Source organism: Brienomyrus brachyistius, chromosome 4 (genome assembly GCF_023856365.1).
Source record: "Brienomyrus brachyistius isolate T26 chromosome 4, BBRACH_0.4, whole genome shotgun sequence".
NCBI lineage: Eukaryota > Metazoa > Chordata > Actinopteri > Osteoglossiformes > Mormyridae > Brienomyrus > Brienomyrus brachyistius.
Genome location: NC_064536.1, coordinates 374389 through 399397, shown reverse-complemented (window position 1 = coordinate 399397; position 25009 = coordinate 374389). Strand labels below are relative to the sequence as shown.

At 42.3% G+C, this 25009-nt stretch overlaps 1 protein-coding gene across 2 annotated transcripts in view; it reads left to right on the top strand.

Annotated features, from left to right (window-relative positions):
• Window positions 1-25009, top strand: part of LOC125740684 (NACHT, LRR and PYD domains-containing protein 3-like) — a 172162-nt gene that overhangs the window by 16973 nt on the left and 130180 nt on the right. The window contains exons 1-4 of one of the 2 annotated variants that reach the window (XM_049012164.1): window positions 17537-19006; window positions 19862-19940; window positions 21080-21353; window positions 24406-24480. In XM_049012164.1, the coding sequence (XP_048868121.1) occupies window positions 19917-19940; window positions 21080-21353; window positions 24406-24480 (373 nt within the window). In that variant the 5' untranslated portion in view covers window positions 17537-19006; window positions 19862-19916. Of the gene's footprint in view, window positions 1-225; window positions 400-17536; window positions 19007-19861; window positions 19941-21079; window positions 21354-24405; window positions 24481-25009 lie in introns of those variants that run through there. The other variant, XM_049012163.1, reaches the window with a different exon arrangement.

Sequence of the window (25009 nt, the reverse complement as noted above, 5' to 3'; positions counted from 1 at the left end):
ACACTGCAACTGGCACACAGGTTAAACCACAGGCCACTTTACTATAACTAAGATAGTATTCTACACTGTAAATGGGAGATACTGAGGTCAGTATTACTCAGTATTCCATGCTATAAACTGCAAGTATTGAAATATTTATTAGAGCAGACATACTTGCTTAAAAGTAGTACTTTTAATGGTGAGATGATATTATTTGTTGGAGAGTTTTTGTCTGTCTCTCTGCAGGCTGTCAGGCTGTAGAGTCACAGAAGAAGGCTGTTCTTCCCTGGCTTCAGCTCTGAGGTCAAACCCCTCACACCTGAGAGAGCTGGACCTGAGCTACAATCACCCAGGAGACTCAGGAGTGAAGCTGCTCTCTGCTGTACTGGAGGATCCCAGCTGTAAACTGGAGAAGCTGAAGTGAGTACAGAGTTTGTGTCTGACACGCTACAGATACTTATGCATGTATGTGAAGAAGAGGCACCAATAAATAAATGGATACAGCAGTACTATGTCATTCTGCTTCTCCTATAGTGTGGATCACGGTGGAGAGTGCAGGACCAGACCAGGCGTACAGAGATGTAAGTATGTTTGCATGTTTTTAGCAATAATACCAATAATACAATTTTTTTATTGTATTCATGCAATTGTTGTGATGCGTCAAGTCACATTTATTTATAAAATACTTTAAAAACAGCAATAACAGCTGACCAAAGTGCTGGAGAAGCTAGGAAATATGACCTGATAGACAAACAGAACATACAAAAATAAAATTTAAAAATTAATTAATAAATAAATAAATAACACATTCACGCTGAATTGAATGCCAGGACATAAAAATTAGTTTTAAAACGAGATTTAAAAACAGCCAACAAAGGAGCCAGGCGTATGTGCAGTGGCCAGGCGTATGTGCAGTGGCAGTGCGTTCCAGAGCTTAGCTGCAATCACTGCAAAGGCCCGATCACCTCTGCTTGTTAGTCTAGAGGGAGGAATGACTAGGCGGAGTTGGTCAGCTGACCTAAAAGCCCTGGATGGTGTATGAACTTTCAATAGACCCGATATATATGAAGGCGCCAGACCATGTACAGATTTTTTTATTGTATTCATGCAATTGTTGTGATGCGTCAAGTCACATTTATTTATAAAATACTTTAAAAACAGCAATAACAGCTGACCAAAGTGCTGGAGAAGCTAGGAAATATGACCTGATAGACAAACAGAACATACAAAAATAAAATTTAAAAATTAATTAATAAATAAATAAATAACACATTCACGCTGAATTGAATGCCAGGACATAAAAATTAGTTTTAAAACGAGATTTAAAAACAGCCAACAAAGGAGCCAGGCGTATGTGCAGTGGCCAGGCATATGTGCAGTGGCAGTGCGTTCCAGAGCTTAGCTGCAATCACTGCAAAGGCCCGATCACCTCTGCTTGTTAGTCTAGAGGGAGGAATGACTAGGCGGAGTTGGTCAGCTGACCTAAAAGCCCTGGATGGTGTATGAACTTTCAATAGACCCGATATATATGAAGGCGCCAGACCATGTACAGATTTGAAAATGAATAAAAGAATTTTTAAATGAATCCTATAATGGACAGGGAGCCAATGAAGGGCTGAGAGCACAGGTGTAATATGCTCACGCCTTCGCATTCTGGTTTTGGCTGTGTCTTTCACATATGGTTCTAGGGCGCCTAGGTCTACATATGCATGACAGGCAGAACTAGGCTGAAAGACTAGAACCTCGGTTTTGTGTGCATTAAAGTTTAAAAACTTTATGCGTTGCAGACGAAATTTTCCGGTCCTTATGTAATGCAGTCTAAATTAAGTGAGACTGATTATGTCATAAGTACACCGGATCGCAGGCGGAAAACTCGTGTTTGCCACATCAATATGTTGAAGCCTTATGTTACACGAGAGTTCAAGACGTATTTGGCCTCCGCTGTACTTGTGGCTTTTGCTGCCGTGAGGCCGACTTTATATTGTCTGGAGGAGGATGGTTTTCGTTTGTGTTACGTTCGAGTTACTGGGGGGCGTTTGCCAAATTCTAACATTTTGGGAAAACTGAATGAACATTTGTCGTATTTGTCAGTAAATCCTCGAGAGGAGATCATTTGGGTAAATCGTTTACACTTACCGTTATTTAGGGATGTCCCCTCGCAATGTTATTAGTCACAACATTGATGTTTGTGGTCATGCTCCAATTAAGCAGCATGCGTATCGTGTGAATCCTACAAAACACGCTGTGATGCAGTCCGGGGTTCATTATCTTGTGGAAAATGGTTTTGCTGGGCCTAGTTCCAGTGCCTGGAGTTCTCCGTGTCTGTTGGTTCCAAAGCCAGATAGAGCTTATAGATTTTGTACTGATTACCGTAAAGTTAATGCACGTCACTAAATCCGGTTCATTTCCATTGCCTTGCATGGAGGACTGTGTGGACAAGGTGGGTTCAGCTCGCTTTGTGACTAAATTGGACTTGCTTAAAGGCTATTGGCAAGTACCGTTAACACCTCGAGCAGCTGAAATTTCTGCTTTTGTCACACCTGACAACTTTGTGCAGTATTCGGTTATGGCTTTTGGGCTTAAAAATGCACATGCCACGTTTCAGCAGCTAATGTATATAGTTTTGTCTGGGGTTCCTCGCTGTGAAGCATATCTTGATGATATCGTGATTTATTCCTCCACTTGAGAAGAACATGTTACGGATCTTTTTGGTGGTCTTTTCTCGGCTGGAAACTGCATGCCTTACTCTAAATCTGGCTAAGTGTGAATTTGGAAAAGCCACTGTTTCCTATTTAGGGAAGCAGGTTGGTCACAGCGAAGTTCGCCCTGTTTTGGCTAAAATCCAGGCCGTGGCTGATTTTGTTGTTCCTACTACGAAAAGAGATGGCTGGAGACTACGGTGGGTTTTGCAGGAGTTTTTCTGATGTGGTTTTACGAACTTGCTTGGTGCATCTAGCACTTTTGAGTGAACTAATGATTGCCAGACTGCTTTTGAGGGTATAAAAGCTATTCTGTGTGGTGCCCCTGTTCTTTCAGGTCCTGATTTTAAACGCCCATTCAAGCAGGAAGTAGATGCCAGTGCCACTGGAGCCGGTGCAGTGCTCTTACAAGAGGACAGTAGTGGTCTAGACCACCCTGTTTGTTACGGGTTAAGGAGACATTGGCTCTGCTGCTTGCACTGAAGTATTTTGAAGTATATGTGGGCTCCACCTCGCTTCCTGTCTTGGTTTTTATGGATCATAACCCATTAACGTTTTTATCTCGCATGATGTTTTGGCGGATGCGTTATCGCGTAGATGTTTGAGCTAGTTTGCATAGGATGCTATATTTGTTGGTGAGGGTGTTACGTCCTGCATGGTTTGGGACGAGAGTGGGGATGCTCTGTGCTCTTCGTGTGTGTTCTTTTTATTCTCTTCTAACAGGCAGACACGTCAGGACCGGATTGCAGGATTGATGACTCAGCCTGTTGTTCCGGTTGGCCGTCTAGCCGTCGCGGCGTTTTTAAAGCGGGCTGGCTTGCTGGACGGGAATCTCTTGGAGCACAGCAGCATTTGTTTTCATATGATACTGCCCGTGGCTGTCCGGTGATAGCCACGACCAGTAGTGCTAACTTGGTGTCTGGGCTACTTTTGCTTTGTGAATAAATAACTGGAGGTAAAAACAGACCAAGGACATTGACCGTTTTTTGTTTGCGGCTGGTTATTAGCGTGACAGGGACCCTTTTGTCATTTGCCCTGACCCTAGACAGGGACGTGACACTCGCAAACAAGTCAGATCGGGCGAAGACACTTTGAGAAAGTTGAACAACAAAAAAATTAACAGAATGTCTGTCAGCAGGTGCAATTCATCACATTCAGAGTCATTCAGCTAAATATTCAGGGCACATACTATTCGTGGAGGACAAATTAAATTACAAATTTGCACAAATGTTTTCAGAACCAAAAAAAAGTTGAGTTACAACGGTGCCATTTGTCTGCCCTCCTTCTAAACCGGCGCCGATGCCGGACTCTCAGTCCGCGGGCAGCGCTGCTGTGAAGAGGCGTGCGGTTCGAAGGAAGGTTATATTTTAAAGTAAAGACACTCACTTTTAGTGAGTGTTTTAAATTTTATTTACCCGTAATTACGCTGTTAGTTTAGCTCGCGCCGCATTTTGGCGGCTCTTCCCGCCGGCGTCGCGCGCCGTCCGACATTTCCTGAGCTGTTTAATAAACTTCGGTTCCCGCTTCGTTCGGGGAAGCTGCGCTGTTTTTATATTGTACAGAAACATAAAGTACAGGCGGCCTGATGGTATTAATAATTCTTCCTCCTGCCTACAGACTCCTGCCAGCTGACGCTGGACCCCAACACAGCAAACAGAGAGCTGTCTCTGTCAGGGGGGAACAGGAAGGTGACATGGGGGGCGGAGCAGCCATATCCTGATCATCCAGAGAGATTTGACCACTGTGCTCAAGTTTTATGCAGAGAGAGTCTGACTGGCCGCTGTTACTGGGAGGCTGAGTGGGATGGAGATGAAGCTGATATAGGAGTCACTTATAAAGGGATCAGGAGGAAAGGAGACGGTGATGACTGTGTGCTTGGAGCCAATGACAAGTCATGGAGTCTGTGGTGTTATCCTGACAGATACTCTGTCCTACACAATAATATACAGACTTCCATACCCATACGGCCCTCAAGCCCCCACAGAGTAGGAGTGTATCTGGACTGGAGGGCTGGTGTTCTGTCCTTCTACAGAGTCTCTTCTGATGGACTGACCCTACTACACAGATTCACCTCCTTATTCATTGAACCCCTCTATCCAGGGTTTGGGATTTATAAAAACTCCTCAGTGTCGCTGTGATGTGTTGCTGATTCTCCTGGCAATAAAGTCAAATCTCTGCTTTTTAACCTTTATAATCCTTTTTACTCTGAAATGTATACGTTTGACAAAAATAAATGCCTGTGTTCAGCGAGCTGAATAAACATGAAAAATAACAGATTTTCTCTCTGACTAAAATGTAACTAAATGTAATCCTGATGAGTGGGGGGGGGCTTTCCCCCTCCCCTGTATATGTACATTTTATATATTTATGCCTATTTACTGTATTTCCTCCCTGTACAATAACAATAAAGTCTTTCTGTTCTGTCCTATTAATGTCCTGCTTCAGCGACACCCAAAGCATGACTGAGTAACATAATGAAACCACAGTCTGCTGGATTAAGTTAAATTCACTTTACTGCTGCAGCTGAACATAACTAACATAATTACAATAAATCAATGTATATAATAACCATTTAATTGGAGACATAACAGAAACAAAAAACATAGGAAAATATGATTAGATTCAGTTACTGCCCTGGTTCAGTGGATTAAAGTAAATAAAATTATTATTAATTTATTTTATTAAGTAATTACATTTGTTTTAATAATTATTAATTAAAATAAGATTAAAGTACTATACTAAAGGTACTATATATATATTTATATATGGGGCGGCATCAGGGATGGATTATGGGTTGTGTGGGCCCCTGGGCAAAACGTTCGCTAGGGCGCCCCCCACCACCAGCACCACCACCACAACCACCACAATTCAAGGGCCCTTGGCAGCCAAATGCCCTCCCTATAGGGTCAGGAGCCCTTGTAGGCAGAGGATCAAAGAATGTAGGCCCTCTAAAATAGACAAACGAAAATACATTGTTGATAAGCGTTGAAAATTGTTTTGGGCTAGGGGCCTCATGGGCCCCCTGCACCCCAAGGGCCCCTGGGCAGGGGCCCCGCTGGCCCGGTCCGTAATCCGTCCCTGGGCGGCATGGTGGTGCAGTTGTTAGCACTGTTGCCACACACCTCTGGGACCCCGGTTCAAGTCTCCGCCTGGGTTACATGTGTGTGGAGTTTGCATGTTCTCCCCATGTCGTCGTGGGGTTTCCTCCGGGTACTCCGGTTTCCCCCCACAGTCCAAAAATATGCTGAGGCTAATTGGACTTGCTAAATATCCCGTAGGAATGCGTGTGTGAGTGAACCCATCCTGGGTTGTTCCCTGCCTCGTGCCCATTGCTTGCGGGATAGGCTCCGGACCCCCCACGTCCCAGTAGGATAAGCGGTTTGGAAAATGGATGGATGGATATTGTCATGCCCAGTTCGGACGATCCTCGTGTGTGCCACGCCCCCTGATTATCCACGTATGCTTCCCCGATCTAGCATCTGATTAATTTTGCCCAGTCTTGTCTATTTCAGTCCGTGTCTTGCCTTAGTTCTTTGTCCGTCATTGATGTTAGTCGATGTTCGAGCTGCTGTTCTGTCCTGCCCCTCCTGTTCTTTAATAAATCCCCAGTTTTCCCCGACTTGCGGCTCCTTGCCTGCTTCCTGCTCGCTCGCCTGCCCGTGCGCATTACCCGCTCACCAGCGAAACGTGACATACAGACACACACAAACACACACACACACACACACACACACACACAAACATCCGGATAGATCACACACACAGGTTTGTATTTATATCTTTGTGGGGACTCTCCAGTCATTCTGATGCGGAAAAATCTAATGACCATATGACCTTAACCCCTACCCAGCCCTAACCTTACCCATAAGTGACCAAACAAAATGCGAGACATTTTTACTCTTTTGATTGCATTTACAGATCTTTATGGGGACCTGAAGAATGGTAATGTAAGCCTAACCAACAGCGCCCAGTGTGGTAAAAGAATTATAAATCAACCCAGAGAGTTACTTGGATAATACAGAGAGTTACTTAGAATAAAAGTCTGGATCTCTCAGTGGGTGAGTAAAGTAATCTTTTTTATTCAAGCAATTAATCCAGCAAAGCGCTCCCGTCACACTCTGCCACTCGGTAGCAAGTCACCCGGAGCACACAGAGCATCCAGTTGATAAACCATAAGTCACAATTCCCAATAAGGACTTCTAAGTCCTGATTGGTCACAAAACACCAACAAAACAAAACGTATAAGAAACACAATTCTCCTGCTCTATTGGTTTATCTTGGTAGCGGGGTGAAATCCACCCATTTTGCTCATTTTACCGGAATCTGTCTCGCCTTCTAGACTGTACTTGAGATATGTATATAGATATTGACTATTGACATTTAATCATTGTTAATGTTTGGGTGTTACATTGATTGATTAACACATTGACGTATTGTCATTGAATCACTGCAAATACATGGTTAACAAATGATTAATGTAACAATTACTTATTACATTTGCACTACCGCGTAACATATTGTATATTGTGTACCGCGACTATTTTATAATGGTATAATGGCACCAGTTGGGGCAGCATCAAATCTCTTCCTGCAGGTGGTTTCTTCTCCCCCCTCCGCTGTCTGCTTTTTCGAGATCCGAGCTATGGAGTGAGATCAGTGTCAAATATACGAGTGCAGATGTATAGCTAAACCGAGCAAAACAGATAATACGAGCGCGCAGAATGAAGGAAAACCGAGTTAATTAAGAGGCGGCGAGAGCACAGGATAAGCGCTACGCCTTATTTGAGGCGAATTAAGTTAAATTAAGGAAACTGCTAGGGTGCCACGCCCCCTCGTTAACCTCCCTGTCCTCAGCTGTTTCGAGTTGTTTTCAGTAGTCCAATGTATTTTAGTCTGCGTTAGGGGTGTTTTCCCCATTCCGGTCATTGACATCTGTTTTGCGTTTCTTCCATGGTCCTGTTTTGTCTTCCTTCTGATAAACCCTAATTCACCCGATCTCACGCCGTTTTGCTCGGTTTAGCTATGCATCTGCGCTCTCGTATATTTGGCACTGATTTCACTCCATACACATACACGGACACACGCACACATTCACAATGCCTTGTTAGAGCTTTTGTGACCACACATGCACACACACACACACACCACCCAGTACCAGCATACGGTTACGATCCTCAGTCTAGGGTTGAGGACGGTCAGAAAAGGTAAAGGGAAAGGAGAGGGGAAAACGAGACAACCAGGGGATGGGGAAAGGGAACACAAAGGGATCTTTTGTATATTTATTCACAACACTTTCACAAACAGTAGGGTAACAGACTTCGAGAGTGACACGGCCAAAACAATAAACAAACAGCACTAACGAACACGTCTCAACTAAGCTAATTCTAAACGAAAAGAAAACGGGAAAACAAAATGACAAAACTAACTCTCACTCCCTCACCAAAAAATACAGTAAACCACACGCATAAACTAATGGGCAGTCACTACTTACACATTTAACAGACACGAACATACAGGAAACACCAAAGCCGAAACACAGTATCCGAGGGGCAAGGAAAAGAGAGGGGTCAGTAAGAAGGCAGGAGATCAAAACGGAAGGGCAAAGCAAAAGTCGAAAATCAGGAAACCAAAAATGTCATACACCAATAATCGACACGCAAGCAAACCACATACAAACCAACCAAAAGCAGAGCTGCCGCTAATCTCCCACCACGGCTTTTTCAATACTAGATGCGGAAGCAGCGTCGAAGATCGAGGGCGCGGCCAGGTCCGGCAGGCGGAGTCGAAGGGAGCAACGGGCGACGATCAGGATCAGCAGAGCAACCCCTCCCCTGAACCTTACAGCACGTAACAATACACACAAACAGCGCCCAGGTAGAGCACACACACACAGCACCCAATTAAACCGTGCGCGCGCACACACACACACACACACACACACACACATACACACTGCAGCAAGTTAGAGCATATACACTCACGCACACACAAAGTGCCAAGTTATAATGCATGAACCCACATACACATAGAGCACCCCATTTTACCAAAGTGAGAAGGATGATGAAGGTGTAACCTGTGAAGAAGAAGATGGAAAAGATGACAGTGGTGAAGGTGATGATGATGGAGAAGGTGAAGTCTGAGGAAGGTTTGGTTGCCTATCTTTGTATTTGCTGTTTTCCGTGTACCGATTCCCTGCTTCTGATTTTGATTAGGATTAAGCCCAGTCCCTGGTTTTGGTGCCTGTGAGTGTCTGCTCTTATGTGTGATGGAGTGACTGCCATTTTCTTTGATTCTCTGTTTTATATTTTTGTTTATGGAGATAACATTAGTTGTCTTTTGTTTTCCTTTTTTTTCTTTTTGCAGGTAAGTCAGGCGTCAGACTGTTTTGTTTGTTTTGTTGGCCGCAGTCAGATGTAATACTCCTCTGGTCCAAAACAACCCACATCAACTCAGCACAACTAAACAAACAGTCCTCAGGAGCCGCTTACATCGCTGAGTTGGTGCTTTTCTTCAGGCGATGGAGGAGTTTGTAACAGGTAGACTATATGGCAGGACTACAGCAAGTCTCAGTATGAGAGCGAGCAGCACCAAATCACGCCCTGAAACCATCAAAGAGCCACGTGAAGCTCCTCCACAGACAAAAGCTCTATGTCACGTGGAGGAATGGAAATAAAAACATAATCAAAGGAAAGGAAAATACTCCTCTGGTCCAAGGCCTGAGGTGATGGTCTGTGTCACAGTCAGTGTCCTCCATGGTCAGGGGAGGGCAGATTCAAAACAGGAATAGTGAGGATGTAATACTCCCCTGATCCAAAGTTAGACACGCCTCTGCAGCAGGTGACCGTGCCATCTGAGGGGCAACACCCACGGCCTCCCCCATCTCAGGCAATATACCCCGAGATACCAGATCGCCATACAGCAGGGCTTTCACTTCCATTTTGGAAGCAGCTCGAGGCACCGACACATAAAAGAAAGCAGCGATCTGTAATAGATCTGTCTTTCGACAGGCATTGAAGCTTTCCAAGGAGGGGCACAGAGTAAAGTGCGTCAATTCAAAATCTGCTATTGCCACACCACACTACAGTATACCAGCCCGATACTGTTAATCACACACACCCCACGTGAAAATTATCCCCGATGCCAAGCGAGAACTATCCTAGATGAGCCCCCAGTTCTGGTACATCCCGGTCTAGGGTTGATGCGTAAGCAGCGATAGAAGTAAGGAACAGGGAGTGGGGAGGTAGAGGATATGGAGGTCGAGAAATAATTAACATCCAGGGCGATGATATTAAAAGAAATAGATTTATATATATGTGGGATATATAAATGTGGGATAAGTGAACTTCAGGAGTGACAAAGGCGAACACAATACACAAAACCCAGTGAACTACCTACATGCGTATCAACGAAAACGTCCCTAACCCAAAAGAAGAATAAAACAAAAGACAAATCGCTAACTTCACCCTTTCTAACCGCAAAACAGAGACAAAACAAACAGCAGTCACTCCCTATGACCCTTACACACACACACACATGGTATTTACACAGTATTTACACAGGGCAAACAAATCCAATCTGTAATCCAAAGAATAGCTGTTAATTAGAAAATAAGTCAGAATATCGAATACAAATACAGGAGTATAACAACCAAATCTAAATCGCAATCCAAAAGAGAGTGTACCGAAACCAAAACAGATCATAACAGGCAGTCAGATACAATAATCACAAGCCAAGACAAAAATAGCAAACGCTAGAGCAGAAGCTGTCCGATGGGTTTGTGGGGCTTCATTTATAGTCCATGAGTGGAGAGGCGGGAAACAGGAAGAAGGCGACGGATCGACAGACTTGAGGAGCGGGATCTGAAGGGAAAGATGGATACACATACACACTTTCTCATTAAAATTGGCTTGCAATAGTGATTGGCTAAAGTAGCTTTATGTAGGTATATTTCTTGTTGTTATAAGCCGGTCAGCTGTTCGAATGACGAAATTCTCCTTTTACAGTTGTCATGGTTTCAGTTTCACCTTCAAAAACTGATTTTTGTTTTTAGTTACGGAAAGAGAAAATTCTCACAATGTCTCAAAATTAAAAATGACTGTTTTCTACTCCAGTATGATCACAGATCATTTATTTTTGCTTTACTAACTGCAGTAGGTTTTCAGGGGCTCAAACTGATTTAATGAAAACCAGTGTAAATGTCAGTTGATGTTTCCCAGCTGTATCTGAAGGTGCAGAATACATCGAATATTTTTTTTTTTCAGGTTAATCTTTCCTGCATATTTCATGCAGTTTCCCTAAAGCGCAAAACCGATTCAGGATCGTGGAAAAAGTTGATTCAGTGTGTAACGAAAATTGCAGAGCTGTTCCGGGTCCAGCCACATGAAGCACCGGCCCTGCTTCTCGATCCGTTATTACATGCATTGTGAAAAAGAAAAAGTTAAGATTTAATATTGCAAGGCAACTTACTGCACTAGATTTTATATTTTGAGGCCAACTCAAAGTTTTATGTGATGAAGAAAACCTCATCATTTAACAAACAATATTTGGCCAGATAATTTATCTTTCATATGTATAAAAACTTTTACACATATTAAGAATTCCAAACAATGAAAGTTGAGTTGACTTTGTCTTTTGTTTAGATGATTTATCTGTCATGTGTAAAAACTTTCAAATTTGAGTTTAACATACTAAGATTTGGCAAAATGGCAAAATCTGTGCCAACTGAATATTATTAAGATAAACAACAAAACAATTTAATTAATGATAGTAATTAATAATAATAATTGAGACATTAGAGGGAAGTGGGCGGATCCAGGAGTTGCACTGCAAATCGAATCACAGCTCTGCTAATATCCTTCTGCATGTATTACCCATCAACCACCTGGTAATCAAAACACCCCCACATCCACAAATATACACCCAACCCCCCAGGAGGCATTTCATGAACAACCACAGCTGTTTGGCTTTTGTTATAAATAAAGAGCATCCTGTAAGGTCAGTGTCTGGCAGAGTCTTCTTCATGATGGTGGGTGAAATAACCCACATATGCTTTTAGATTATATACCTAATTTAAATGGAACAAAAGTGATTCAGGTGGTTTAATTAGACATGAGAAAATGTGTGAGATTAATAATAATAATAATAATAATAATAATACATTTTATTTAAAAGCGCCTTTCAAGACACTCAAGGGCACTGTACACAACAAATGATAAAACAAACACAAAAGCAGATAATTAACATAATCCTTAAAAAACAATCCAAAATAAGAAGACAGATTCAAAAAATGGTTATATGGAATAAGCAGTTTTAAACAAGTGAGTTTTGAGTCTAGATTTAAACAGAGGAAGAGAAGTAATGTTTGTAATTTCGGGAGGAAGCGAATTCCAGAGCCGGGGAGCAGAGCAGCAGAAAGCCCTGCTCCCCATAGTGGCAAGACGGTGGGAAGGGACAGAGAGAAGAAGAGAGGAAGAGGATCTGAGGCAGCGAGATGGAATGGCGACCTGAACCAAATCAGACAAATATGGAGGGGAGAGGTGGTGTATGGCCTTAAATGTATACAGGAGGATTTTGAAATTGATGCGATATTTAACTGGTAGCCAGTGAAGCTGCTGCAGAACAGGAGTGATGCGGTGGATAGAAGGGGTCCTGGTGATAATGCGAGCAGCAGAGTTCTGGACAAGTTGGAGCTTATTGATGGATTTTTGAGTAAGACCAAATAAGAGAGAATTACAGTAATCGATACGGGAAGTGACAAGGCTATGGACAAGAATGGCGGTGGCGTGTGGGGTGAGAGAAGAACAGAGACGATTAATGTTGCGCAGATGAAAATATGCAGACCGAGTGATATTATTGATATGTGAATTAAAAGATAAAGTGCTATCTAGTATGACACCAAGGCTTTTCACATGTGGGGACGGGGAAACCAAAGAGTCATCTATGGCAATGGGAAAACAATTAGTTTTGGATATTGTTGATTTGGAGCCTACTAGAAGAAACTCTGTTTTAGTACTATTAAGTTTAAGAAAGTTTGAAGAAAACCATGATTTAAGTTCAGCTAAACAGAGGCTAAGGGAAGGTGGAAGAAGAGTGGAATCAGGTTTAGTAGACAAATAAAGCTGGGTGTCGTCGGCATAGCAGTGAAAATGAATATTATATTTACGGAAGATATGACCAAGAGGAAGAAGGTAAATAATGAAGAGGAGGGGCCCCAGAACAGATCCCTGGGGGACACCAGTGGCAACAGGGGAAGGCTGAGAAGTGAAAGATTTAAGCTGGATAAACTGAGTGCGGTCAGACAAATATGATTTAAACCAATCTAATGGTGTATGGGAGAGACCAATGGAGATTAACCTACTAAGGAGAACAGAGTGAGAGATAGTGTCAAAGACTGCACTCAGATCAAGGAGAATAAGAATGGTAAGAAATCCAGAGTCAGCTGCCATAAGAAGGTCATTGGTTATTTTTATGAGTGCTGTTTCAGTGCTATGGAGAGGGCGAAAACCGGACTGAAACTGTTCATATAAATTGTTATTAGTTAAGTGAGAATGAATCTGGGTTGCAACTATTTTTTCAAGAATTTTTGAAAGGAATGGTAAATTTGAGATAGGGCGGAAATTATCAAAATGATTAGGATCAAGACCTGTTTTTTTCAATACTGGGGTGATAGCAGAAGTTTTGAAAGAAACAGGAACGGTTCCAGTGGTTAGTGAAGAATGAATGATTGCAAAAATAAGGGGAAGCAGAGAGGGTAGACAGGCTTTGACTAGAGGTGTAGGAATGGGGTCTAACTGACAGGTGGAGGATTTTGACTTACAGATAAGATCTGAAATATCAGAAACAGAGGGAAGCTGAAAAGCAGAAAAACAATGTAATGGCAACATAATTTCAGGAGAGGTACTACAAAAAACATCAGGAACCAAGTCTTGATGGATTTTGTGAATTTTGTTAATGAAAAATAACATTAGAGAGTCACAAAAGGAAGATGAATAGAGGTGAACAGGTAGAGAATCTGGTGGCTTGAAAGTAGAGTTAAGCAGTGAAAACAGTGATTTAGTAGAATCTTCATTTGAACAGACAATGTTAGTAAAATAAGTAGATTTGGTTTGGTTAATGCATTCCTTATAATATGAAATATGATTATTATACATTTCTTTATGGATTGTGAGACCAGTTCTTTTATACAGACGTTCAAGCTGTCGACCCTTTGCTTTCATAAGCCTGAGTTCAGCTGTAAACCAGGGTGCTGACTGAGAAAATAATACAGATTTGATTTTTATAGGAGCAACAGAATTTAAAATACTATTAAGACTACTGTTATAATGAGAAACCAGATCATCTAAAGTGAGCAAGTTATTGAAATGCAAAATACTTGAAAAAGCAACAGAAAGGGTGTCAGAATTAATTTGTTTGATGTTACGGTAAGAAATGGTGCGAGGATTCTTTAATACAGAAAGGGTCATTTTAACATTAAAAGAGAGTAACAGATGATCAGTGATTGGCAGTTCGTCAGCCTTACAGTTGAAAGGAGTTAATCCAGAGCAGCAAACTAAGTCCAAAGTATGGCCCTTAGTATGAGTGGGAAAGTTTATATATTGATTGAAACCAAAACTGTCGAGGCAGGATGAAAAGTTTATGGTGAGAGGATGATTACTGTTGTCCATATGTATGTTGAAATCACCCAGGAGTATTATATTAGGAGAAATAGTAGCCAAGTGGGTCAACAGATCGGCAAAGTCACTTATGAAATCAGAATTTGGCTTTGGAGGACGGTAGATAGCAACTACAACAGTTGGAACAGGTCCCGAGAGTTGGCAAACAACGGATTCAAAAGAACTAAAGATAGGTACCGACAACGACCGAACTTTCCAATTCTCACGATAAATTACCGCAAGACCTCCACCACGGCCGGACTCCCGAGGTTGACAGGTGTAAACAAACCCCGGGGGAGTGGAGTCGTTGAGCTGGGAGAAATCTTTGGGCTGCTGCCACGTTTCAGTCAAACAGAAAAAAATCAAACTTACGGTCGGTGAGGAGGTCTTGAACGAGATGTCCCTTGCTCGTAAGCGAGCGGATGTTAAGCAGACCGAAGTTGACACAGGTGCTATCAGACTTGGCGAAAGTGTTAGCCGACCTGGCCAGGCTGGCTAATACACTGTGGTTAACAGCCCGGTCAGAGTTCAGTGGAGAACAACGAGAAGTGGACCAGAAAGATTGTATTGGCTTGGCGTTGTCATAATGAAAGTTCCGGCGAGAGCCCCGATGAATATACTTTCGGCGAGGGAAAAATGCGATGTCCGTGTAAGGATGAAGCACAGCCGGCGGTAGAGCAGCCAGGTGAAAACGAAGTCGGAGGAGCGCATCAGCTGTATACTGGTAAAGGCCAAAACCAGGTCGATGTCGATGGACCAACGACATGAGAGTCCAGGCAAACACGAACAGTACACAGGTCCTACCAGACAACATCACAGGCGAAGACGCCGGAAAACCAAGCAGCCAGGTAAAACGAATCCGTCAGATATTGTAGTCCGTGGGAGACCGCAGCCAAAACAAACCGGTAGGTTAAACTAGGCCCAATACTCAAACTCTTGCAAAATCCGCCAGTAGTGTCAGAAAATATAAATAGATAAAAGGTATTTACTAAAAATATTTAAAAATAAAATTAAAAATAAGAATACCGGTGAGCAGCGGCAGCAAAAACGCGCCAGCGTTCACTCAACCGAGTCCGAGTTTGTATGATTAACTCAGCTATGTTCTGTTCTCAACACAAAGTCAATCCATTACCTTAAAAAGGATGTTTCATTCTAAGAATTCTCATTCCAGGTCGGTGGAACCACTGTCCAAGAATCAACTGAGTTCATTCAACTTTTTTTCCAGTGTGGTTGGTCGACACAAAAACCTTGGTCTGGATTTGTACTTTCTGGACACGAACTTCCCACCTCTGTCTGTAATGGGTTACCTTTGTTAGTAACTTCCCCAACACTGCGTATATGGTTATGCGTGTTGGATCTTCAAAGCAAATACAGACCAATGGTAATCATTTAGTATTCTGGACAGATTCTGGTGCAGACTGTCCTGCCCGGATGGTGCTGGTAACCAGCTTTAAGGAGACGCAGGTGGATCTGACCCAGAATCAGTTGCATTGCAGGTTTTTAATGCATCAAAACATAACATTATAAACAACTTTTGTAGGGAATTTACAAAACAATACAGTTGAATGACAGTCTTATAATGAGGCTTTTGGAATTAAATAATGTTGTTTGGGATTTTTCAGTGAAACTAAATGGGATTCGATGTACAGTAAGTGATAACAGGATGTAAATTTTACTGAAAGGAATTGTAGTTTGCATTTAATTACTATTGATTGCTGGTACTCCCCTTGCTATTCAGCAATATTTTCCAGTACTCCTCTTGTTATTCAGCACCAGGTGCCAGTACTCCCCTTGTTATTCAGTACTGCATGCAGGTATGCCCCTTCTTATTCAGTACCAGGTGCCAGTACTCCCCTTGTTACGCAGTACTATCTGCAGGCACTGCCCTTGTTATTCAACACCAGTTATTCAGCTGTTATTCCTCTTGTTATTCAGCACAGATTCTGGTGCAGACTGTCCTGCCCGGATGTCACTGGAAACCAGCTTTAAGTCGGGGAAACACAGGGTTTAATAAAAGGGCAAGGCAACGCAAACACAGGGTGACGATACAATGACCGGACACAGGAAACAGGAAACAGCTTGTGAACATGGAGAATGGGGGCGTGGCACACAGAAGGAGCGGCCAATCGGGGCAGCACAGGACCCCCCCCCAAAAAGAGGGCGCCCTTAAGGAGAGCGAAGTGACAAGGACCGGGGACACAACAGTACCTGGGAAGACAAAAGCAACAACATCAACGGGGCACAGAGAACAGCACAGACACACAGAACTGGCACAAGGAGGACAACTCACACAATAAGCCACAAACCACGGGGAAGGCGAACAAACACAAAGAGACCAAACACGGAAACTCAGGACCGGGGAACACTAAAGGGGACAACGGAGGGACCACACCAGGGAATGAAGGCACGGAGGGATGAGGAGGAAACACAGGGGGCTCACCCACATTAGGCACGTAGGAACCTGCAGGGGACGAAGGCACAGAAGGACTTGGAGCACACATAGGGGGCACAAAGGAAATGGAATGAACACAGGGGGCATGGAAGCCAAGGGCAAGGGGTAATGTGAAGCTGAAGGGATCCTCAGCGGGCGTAAGGCGTGGGCCACCGGAACAGCAGGCGACTGCGAGACCAGAACAGGGGCTGAATGGGATGCCGAGGGGGGTGAGGAAGCAGGTAAAGGGGCTGGTGGAGATGGCAAAGAGGATTTTATTCTGTTAAATTTACACATTGTTCCCTAATGATGGTTACGATTTTGTATATTTTTTACAGAATTATTCTGGCAACCGCAGCTGCTAGTTTTTCTTCCTTAAAAACAACTTTTTTTTACAGTGTACTCTTACTGTTAGTTGTTTAACAGTTAACATTTTTAACAGTTACTTACTGTAATATTCTGGGCAGCCTGACTCCAGAACATAGCCTGGTGGTAAAATGTCAAGTGTTATGCCAGTATCTGGCAACCTTTTTCAGTTGATTGGTGCTGAATTGTAGTTTGCACTTGATAATGTTTGTTTTGCCTCAGGTTCATGGAACATGGACTGAATGTGGTGCCAACACAAAAGCACTGTTTACAGTTTTATAACTGTAAAATTCTGACGGCATGTGAGTCTTTTGGGAGCAGTGTGTGACTCAGTGGGCCAGGCCTCTGTGCCTGTTATCAAAAAGGTAAAACAAAAAATGTTTTTATAGATAGGAAAGAAATTACCTGAGAAAAATAACAACAATGGGTGGTGCAGTAAGTTCCTTTGAAATTTGACGTTGTCATAACTTTTTCATTTTTAGAGTGCAGTATTTTTTCCTTTGCCTCTGAATATATTAGGTTATGAGTATGTTCTGACCAAAAAGAGATGCATTAATGCTAAAGCTGTACTGTATACATACAAGCAGTGCTTTCAAAGCTGCACATAGTTCCGTGACAAAAGGTGACCATACTGCCCCCAAGATTTTTGTAAGTACTGCATCTCTCGTAATTCCATGCAGAGGTGCACAAACGACATGTGCCACGAATGCAGAATACACATGCCAGCGGTTATGCTTAAGCAAACGCATTGTGAGTTTACACCGGCTGTTAAATCTGATGCCACTGTAGACCAGTGGCCCCTGATGTATATCTGCATAGTATGATATGGTACCGCCCACATCCTTGTAGACCAGTGGCCCTGGATGTATATCTGCATAGTATGATATGGTACCGCCCACATCCTTGTAGACCAGTGGCCCTGGATGTATATCTGCATAGCATGATATGGTACCGCCCACTCCCCTGTAGATCAGTGGCCCTGGATGTATATCTGCATAGTATGATATGGTACCGCCCACATCCTTGTAGACCAGTGGCCCTGGATGTATATCTGCATAGTATGATATGGTAGCACCCACATCCTTGTAGACCAGTGGCCCCGGAAAACTCCACACACATGTGACCCAGGCGGAGACTCGAACCCAGGTCCCAGAGGTGTGAGGCAACAGTGTTAACCAGTGCACCACCATGCCGCCCCTGATTATTGTAATATATATTATAATTTACTGCAATGGTGTCAAATAGGGAAAGTATAAAACCCCAGATATAGCAAAGCTAACTGGCTGCTGACATGGTGGGATCTGCTCTTGTGTCTTGATCAGTAGCTGATTAGGAGGCTTTGGTTTGTTCAGGGTGCGTCTTTGTGTGAAGCTCCCTGGTTGGGCCACTAAGGTTCATCTATGGGGGGATGCCATTGATGGAATGAAATGTGGTAGAGACTAATATCCATGGCAACAGGTGCCAGTACTCCCCTTGTTATTCAACATCAGGTGCTGGTACCCCTTGTTATTCAGTACTACTTGCTGGTACTCCCCTTGTTATTCAGAAACAGGTGCCAGTACTCCCCTTGTTATTCAGTACTGCATGCAGGTACTCCCCTTGTTATTCAGCACCAGGTGCCAGTACTGCCCTTATTATTCAGCACCAGGTGCTGGTACTCCTCTTGTTATTTAGTATTACGTGACAGTATTCCCCTTGTTGTTCATTTGTAGGTGTCAGTACGCTCAGCATATATTGTGAAGTGCCATTACAAAAAGGTGCTGTACTGAGTACCTGTGAGTACTGACCCATTTCAAGCACTGAATGCATTGATAGAAAATGTATCGTTTCATTTCCAAAGTGCCCATTGATTACTGGAGGAACATATAAGCATAAACAAGGTGAGTTATGAAACCAACAGATACAAACAATTTAGAGAGCAGGGTCATTATATCTATCTATCTATCTATCTATCTATCTATCTATCTATCTATCTATCTATCTATCTATCTATCTATCTATCTATCTATCTATCTATCTATCTATCTATCTATCTATCTATCTATCTATCTATCTATCTATCTATCTATCTATCTATCTATCTATCTATCTATCTATCTATCTATCTATCTATCTATCTATCTATCTATCTATCTATCTATCTATCTATCTATCTATCTATTTACAAACTTGGACGAAGGCAGGAGCAAAGCATTCTGGCTAATTTGGGGGTCATTATGGGGGCAGTGTGTGGCTCAGTGGGCTAAGCCTCTGTTCCTGTGATCAGAAGGTTGCTGGTTTGAACCTGGCTTCAGCGCATCTGTAAGTCCTTCAGCAAGGCCCTTAACCTCTGGGTGCTGCTGTGGGAGGCTGCCCTTTGCAGCCAGCTTTCTCTCACCAACCAAGGAGGAGACATACAGCAAAGAGAATTTCCCCATGGGGACTAATAAAGTGTCTATTATTATTATTGTAGTCTGTTAACCTTGGTCTGTGATAAATACAGCCGTCAGAGCATATAGTTGGAACGATGCTTAAAAGCGCTCATGTGTCTAGCATGTAGGCTTTTTTGACTTAAGCACACAGTGAAATACGGCCCATAGTTATTAGTGCAAATGACCTGTGAACATCTCCGTCTCTGATTATAAACTGCCTGCATGTGAGTAAAAACTGCCCAGTTTGCTGTGTTTGAAAGATATTACAGCTGGTAAACTGACTTTTGAATATAAAGCTAACATTATCCTTGGCTTTTATTACAGAGTCAGACTGCAATACACAGGAACTGGTTTCTTTACAGCCATAATCATCTAAGCGATGGATCATCATTCCCATGGAGAGGTTTGGCTACAACGTTTCAACATAAGATGCATGTTGTCTGTAAAGACCTGACACTGAAAGGCAGGAGAGTTTAAGCTAAGTAACTAAATTCAGATGAAATTTCCTGAAAATAGCAGACAAAAACCTCACTCTCTGCAGTGCTCTTCCTCAGGCTACTTCCTTACCATACCGCACTGCACCAAATGTTACAGACGTACTATAACAGAACAGAATAGCTTAGCAGACAAAAGGCTCAGTCTCCACACTGCTCTTCCTCAGGCTACTTCCTTACCATACCGCACTGCACCAAATGTTACAGACGTACTATAACAGAACAGAATAGCTTAGCAGACAAAAGGCTCAGTCTCCACACTGCTCTTCCTCAGGCTACTTCCTTACCATACCGCACTGCACCAAATGTTACAGACGTACTATAACAGAACAGAATAGCTTAGCAGACAAAAGGCTCAGTCTCCGCACTGCTCTTCCTCAGGCTACTTTCTTACCATACCGCACTGCACCAAATGTTACAGATGTACTGTAACAGAACAGAATAACTTAGCAGACAAAAAGTTCACTCTCTGCGGTGCTCGTCCTCAGGCTACTTCCTTACCATACCGCACTGCACCAAATGTTACAGACGTACTATAACAGAACAGAATAACTCAGCAGACAAAAAGCTCACTCTCTGCAGTGCTCGTCCTCAGGCTACTTCCTTACCATACCGCACTGCACCAAATGTTACAGACGTACTATAACAGAACAGAATAACTCAGCAGACAAAAAGCTCACTCTCTGCAGTGCTCTTCCTCAGGCTACTTCCTTACCGTATGATATTTTGTTTTTGACCCTATTGTTTTAATATGCTCTAATGGGTTTTAAAGTATTTTATTGTGATTTATTTTGGATGGGTCTCTTTTAAAAGAGATTTTAAAAATCACTGGACTGACCTGGTTAAATAAAGGTTTAAAAATAATGCAGAAAATAAACACACACATGTGCTTCCTATAGTAATGAAAGAATCACAGCAGGTGTTTCCTGCAGACATATAAGACTGTAAGCATGAAACTTGCCTTCTGTTAACGGAAAGGTCAGTGCATGTGTGGGAGTGACATGTACGGGTTTGTGAGTCTCATGGACTCATCTCCGACATTCTGCAGACCCAGACCTCGCTCGCTGACCTCTTGGAGGATTACCTGGAGGAGCTCGATGATGAAGAGCTGAAGATGTTTAAATGGAAACTGAGTCGCACAAAATATAAAGAGTTAAAGCCCCTTCCCAGGGGTCTGGTGAAGGGCCTGGATAGAACAGACCTTGCCGACAAGATGATAAGTTCCTATGGTGAAGCTGATGCTCTCAAAATCATGCTTATAATCCTGAAGAATATGAACATGAATGATCTTGCTCAGAGACTGAATGAAGACCTACAGAAGGGTAATCAAATTTTTAACCTTGCTTGTTTTTTGTCTAAAATGTACCCTTTTATGCTCTTGAAAAATAAGTATAGTATTTAGCATTATAAAAAAAATTATGAACAATGAGATACTGATAGGGGCGGCATGGTGGTGCAGTGGTTAGCACTGTTGCCTCACACCTCTGGGACCCGGGTTCGAATCTCCGCCTAGTTCACATGTGTGTGGAGTTTGCATGTTCTCCCCATGTCGTCGTGGGGTTTCCTCCGGGTACTCCGGTTTCCCCCCCACAGTCCAAAAACATGCTGAGGCTAATTGGACTTGCTAAATTGCCCATAGGTGTGCATGTGTGGGTAAATGGTGTGTGAGTGTGCCCTGCGATGGGCTGGCCCCCCATCCTGGGTTGTTCCCTGCCTCGTGCCCATTGCTTCCGGGATAGGCTCCGGACCCCCTGTGACCCAGTAGGATAAGCGGTTTGGAAAATGGATGGGATGGATGGAGATACTAATATAAGAGCATAAGAAATTCTCAAACGAAAGGAGGCCATTCGGCCCATTAAGCTCATTTGGGGAAAACTTGACTAATACCTCAGAGTGGTTAAAATGTTATATATGGATAAGAAGACTATTCCATACTCTATCTACATGATGTCTAATGAAGTGCATCCTCAAATTCATTTTAAAATGTTCTCCCACTAATTTCCACTTGTGGCCACCAGTTCTTGTATTTAAACTAATATTGAAATAGCCATTTGGCTGAACAGCATCCAGACCTGTTAGAATCTTATATACCTAGATCATGTCCCCCCTTAATCTCCTTTGCTCGAGGCTAAACAGATTCAGCTCAGATAACCTCTCCTCATAAGACATTCCTCTAAGACCAGGAATCATTCTCTTATCCCTACGTTGCACCCTTTCCAAGGCAGCAATGTCCTTCTTAAGGTATGGTGACCAAACCTGCACACAATATTCTAGGTGTCTTACCAAGGAATTATATAATCGTAGTATCACCTCCCTTGACTTAAACTCCACACACCTTGAGATGTAACCCAACATCCTATTGGCCTTTTTTATTGCTTCCCCACACTGGTGAGAGTGGGACATGGAAGCATCAACATACACACCGAGGTCTTTCTCGTAATCAGCTACCGTTGTTTCAGTGGAACCCATAAAATATCTGTACTTTATATTTCTGCTCCCTACATGGATTACCTTACATTCATCTACGTTAAATTTCATCTGCCAGTTATCAGTCCAGTCGCTAATTAAATCCAGATCCCGTTGTAGCCTCTCCGCTGCTAGATTAGTATCTGCTACACCACCCAACTTGGTGTCATCAGCAAATTTAAACAGTTTACTTTATGTATTGGAATCAATATCATTAATGTAAATAGGAACAATAGTGGTCCTAAAATTGAACCCTGTGGTACCCCACTATGACATTGTGCCTCTAATAACTACTCACTGCTTCCTGTCTGTTAACAAGTTCTCGATCCAAGCTGCTACAGTTCCTTAAATCCCTGCATCTTTGAGCTTAAGCAGGAGCTGTTTGTGGGGGACAACATGAAAGGCCTTCTGGAAATCTAAGCAGATCACATCGTAGTCCTTTTTGTGATCAATTTCTCTTATAGCTCCCTCAAAGAACTCAAGTAAATTCATTAAACAAGATCTACCTCTCCTAAATCCATGTTGGCAATCCCTCAGAATGTTATTTGCATCCAGGAAATCTACCTTTTTCACTTGTATTATAGCTTCCATTATTTTTCCAGTAATGCTAGTTAAACTGATTGGCCTATAGTTTGCTGGGTTATTTCTATTCCCTTTTTTTGAGTATGGACGTTATATTAGCATACTTCCAATCAGAAGGTACCACACCCACAGATAAGGATTTCTGGAATATTAAAGTTAAAGGTTGGCTAAGAATATCGCTCATCTCTTTTAAAACTATAGGTAAGATGCCATCAGGGCCCTGCGATTTATTTATTTTGAGCTTAGCTAGGCTTATTACCATATCAGCCTCAGTTATACATATATTGGTCAAAGACGACGCTATTTTCATACTAAATGGTGGAAAGTTACTCATGTTCTCTACTGTGAACACCCGTGAAAAATAATCATTAAACCCATTTACTATATCAATTTCATTTTCAATTATAAGGCCCTTACTATCCTACAAATTAGCGATTTCAGCTTTTAGAGCTCTTTTGGAGTTAAAATTTTTGTAAGAAACTTTTATTGTCATCCTTAGCCTCCAATGCTATTTTTCCTTCTACACTCCTCTTAGAGAGTCTAATGTTATTTTTTGATTCAACCTGTAGACTTAGATACTCCTGCTTAGTTTTTAAATCATTAGTTATTTTCCATTTGTGGAACAGAGCCCTTTTCCTCCTGACTTTATTCTTAATTTCCATAGTAAACCACCTTGGCTGCAGTTTCCTAGATTTAGTTTTTCTGGAAAAAGTCCTCTTGCACTTAAAACAATGTGCTTTTAAAAAATTCCCATGCCTCTTCAACCGTTTTGCTATGTAACTTCATCCAGTTTACAGTTTCTAGTTTCAGTCTCATACTATTGAAGTTAGTCTTCCTAACATTGTATACTTTTGTTTTGGATTTTGCTGTTTGGACACTAAGATTAACCTCAAATTCAACCATCTTATGATCGTTACCGTCCAGTGGTTCTAAAACCTTTAATTTTCCAATCCTATCTTGGTTATTAGAGAAAACAAGATGAAAAAGGGCTTCTCCCCTGGAAGGGGTATAAAAAAAGTGAGTAAAAAAATAATCCCATAGTAATTCCACCATCTCAAGTTATTGGAGACAGAAATTGATCTGAAATTCTTCCTTCTTTCCCGTCCCCAAGCAGGAAGTGAGCTGGGTGACATATTGGAGTGGAGTAAGAGCTGGATGCTGTTCTGTAGTTTACACTTTGCTTTTATAACCCACTCCTCCTTCTTCTATACTGTTATCACACACTCCGTATCACACTCTTTAGGCGTGTTTATGTGACACTGATACGACTGATAAGCGTGTGATACGATTAATGGTATCTAATTCAAACAGACACTATCATTTCAGAAAGACCGAAGCCCTCCGGTGCCCAGGAAGGAAAAGGAGGAAGAGGAGAGGAGGAAAAACAGGAAAAAGACAGAGGTAATAATCACTAATCAGAGTAATTACCGTGTTACTGTCTGTGGTCTGAGGAGCAGAGTGTTACTAGTTTACCTTGGATAATTCGGCATTTGCTAATGTAATACTGTAAATAGCTAGAATTAACGTCAGTTACTCCCAGCGTAAATTCATTAGGGAAAGTTGTTAATACTTTTCAGGTGTTTGTGATGGGGAATAACCTACAGCATCATTGTCAGAAATACTCTTTATCTTTAACGTGTCCTGCTGCACCTGCATGAACCGTCCACTGTGTCTGTCTCAGGGTAGTAAACTGTAATAGGCAAATAAAATGTTTTCCTGTTCCCATCCCCCTTTTTAACTAATAGTTTAAATCCTCTGCATTTTTATTACTGATTAGTCTTATATGCATAGCAAACAGCATCATCATGTGAGCGACGTGCTCATTGAAGGAGGTTTTGTGCATGAATGTCAGCCAGCTGTCATTTCTTTTGCTGTTTACTTTGTGTTTAGAAATTTACAAACTCCTGTGAATGCAATCAAAAAAACTGAA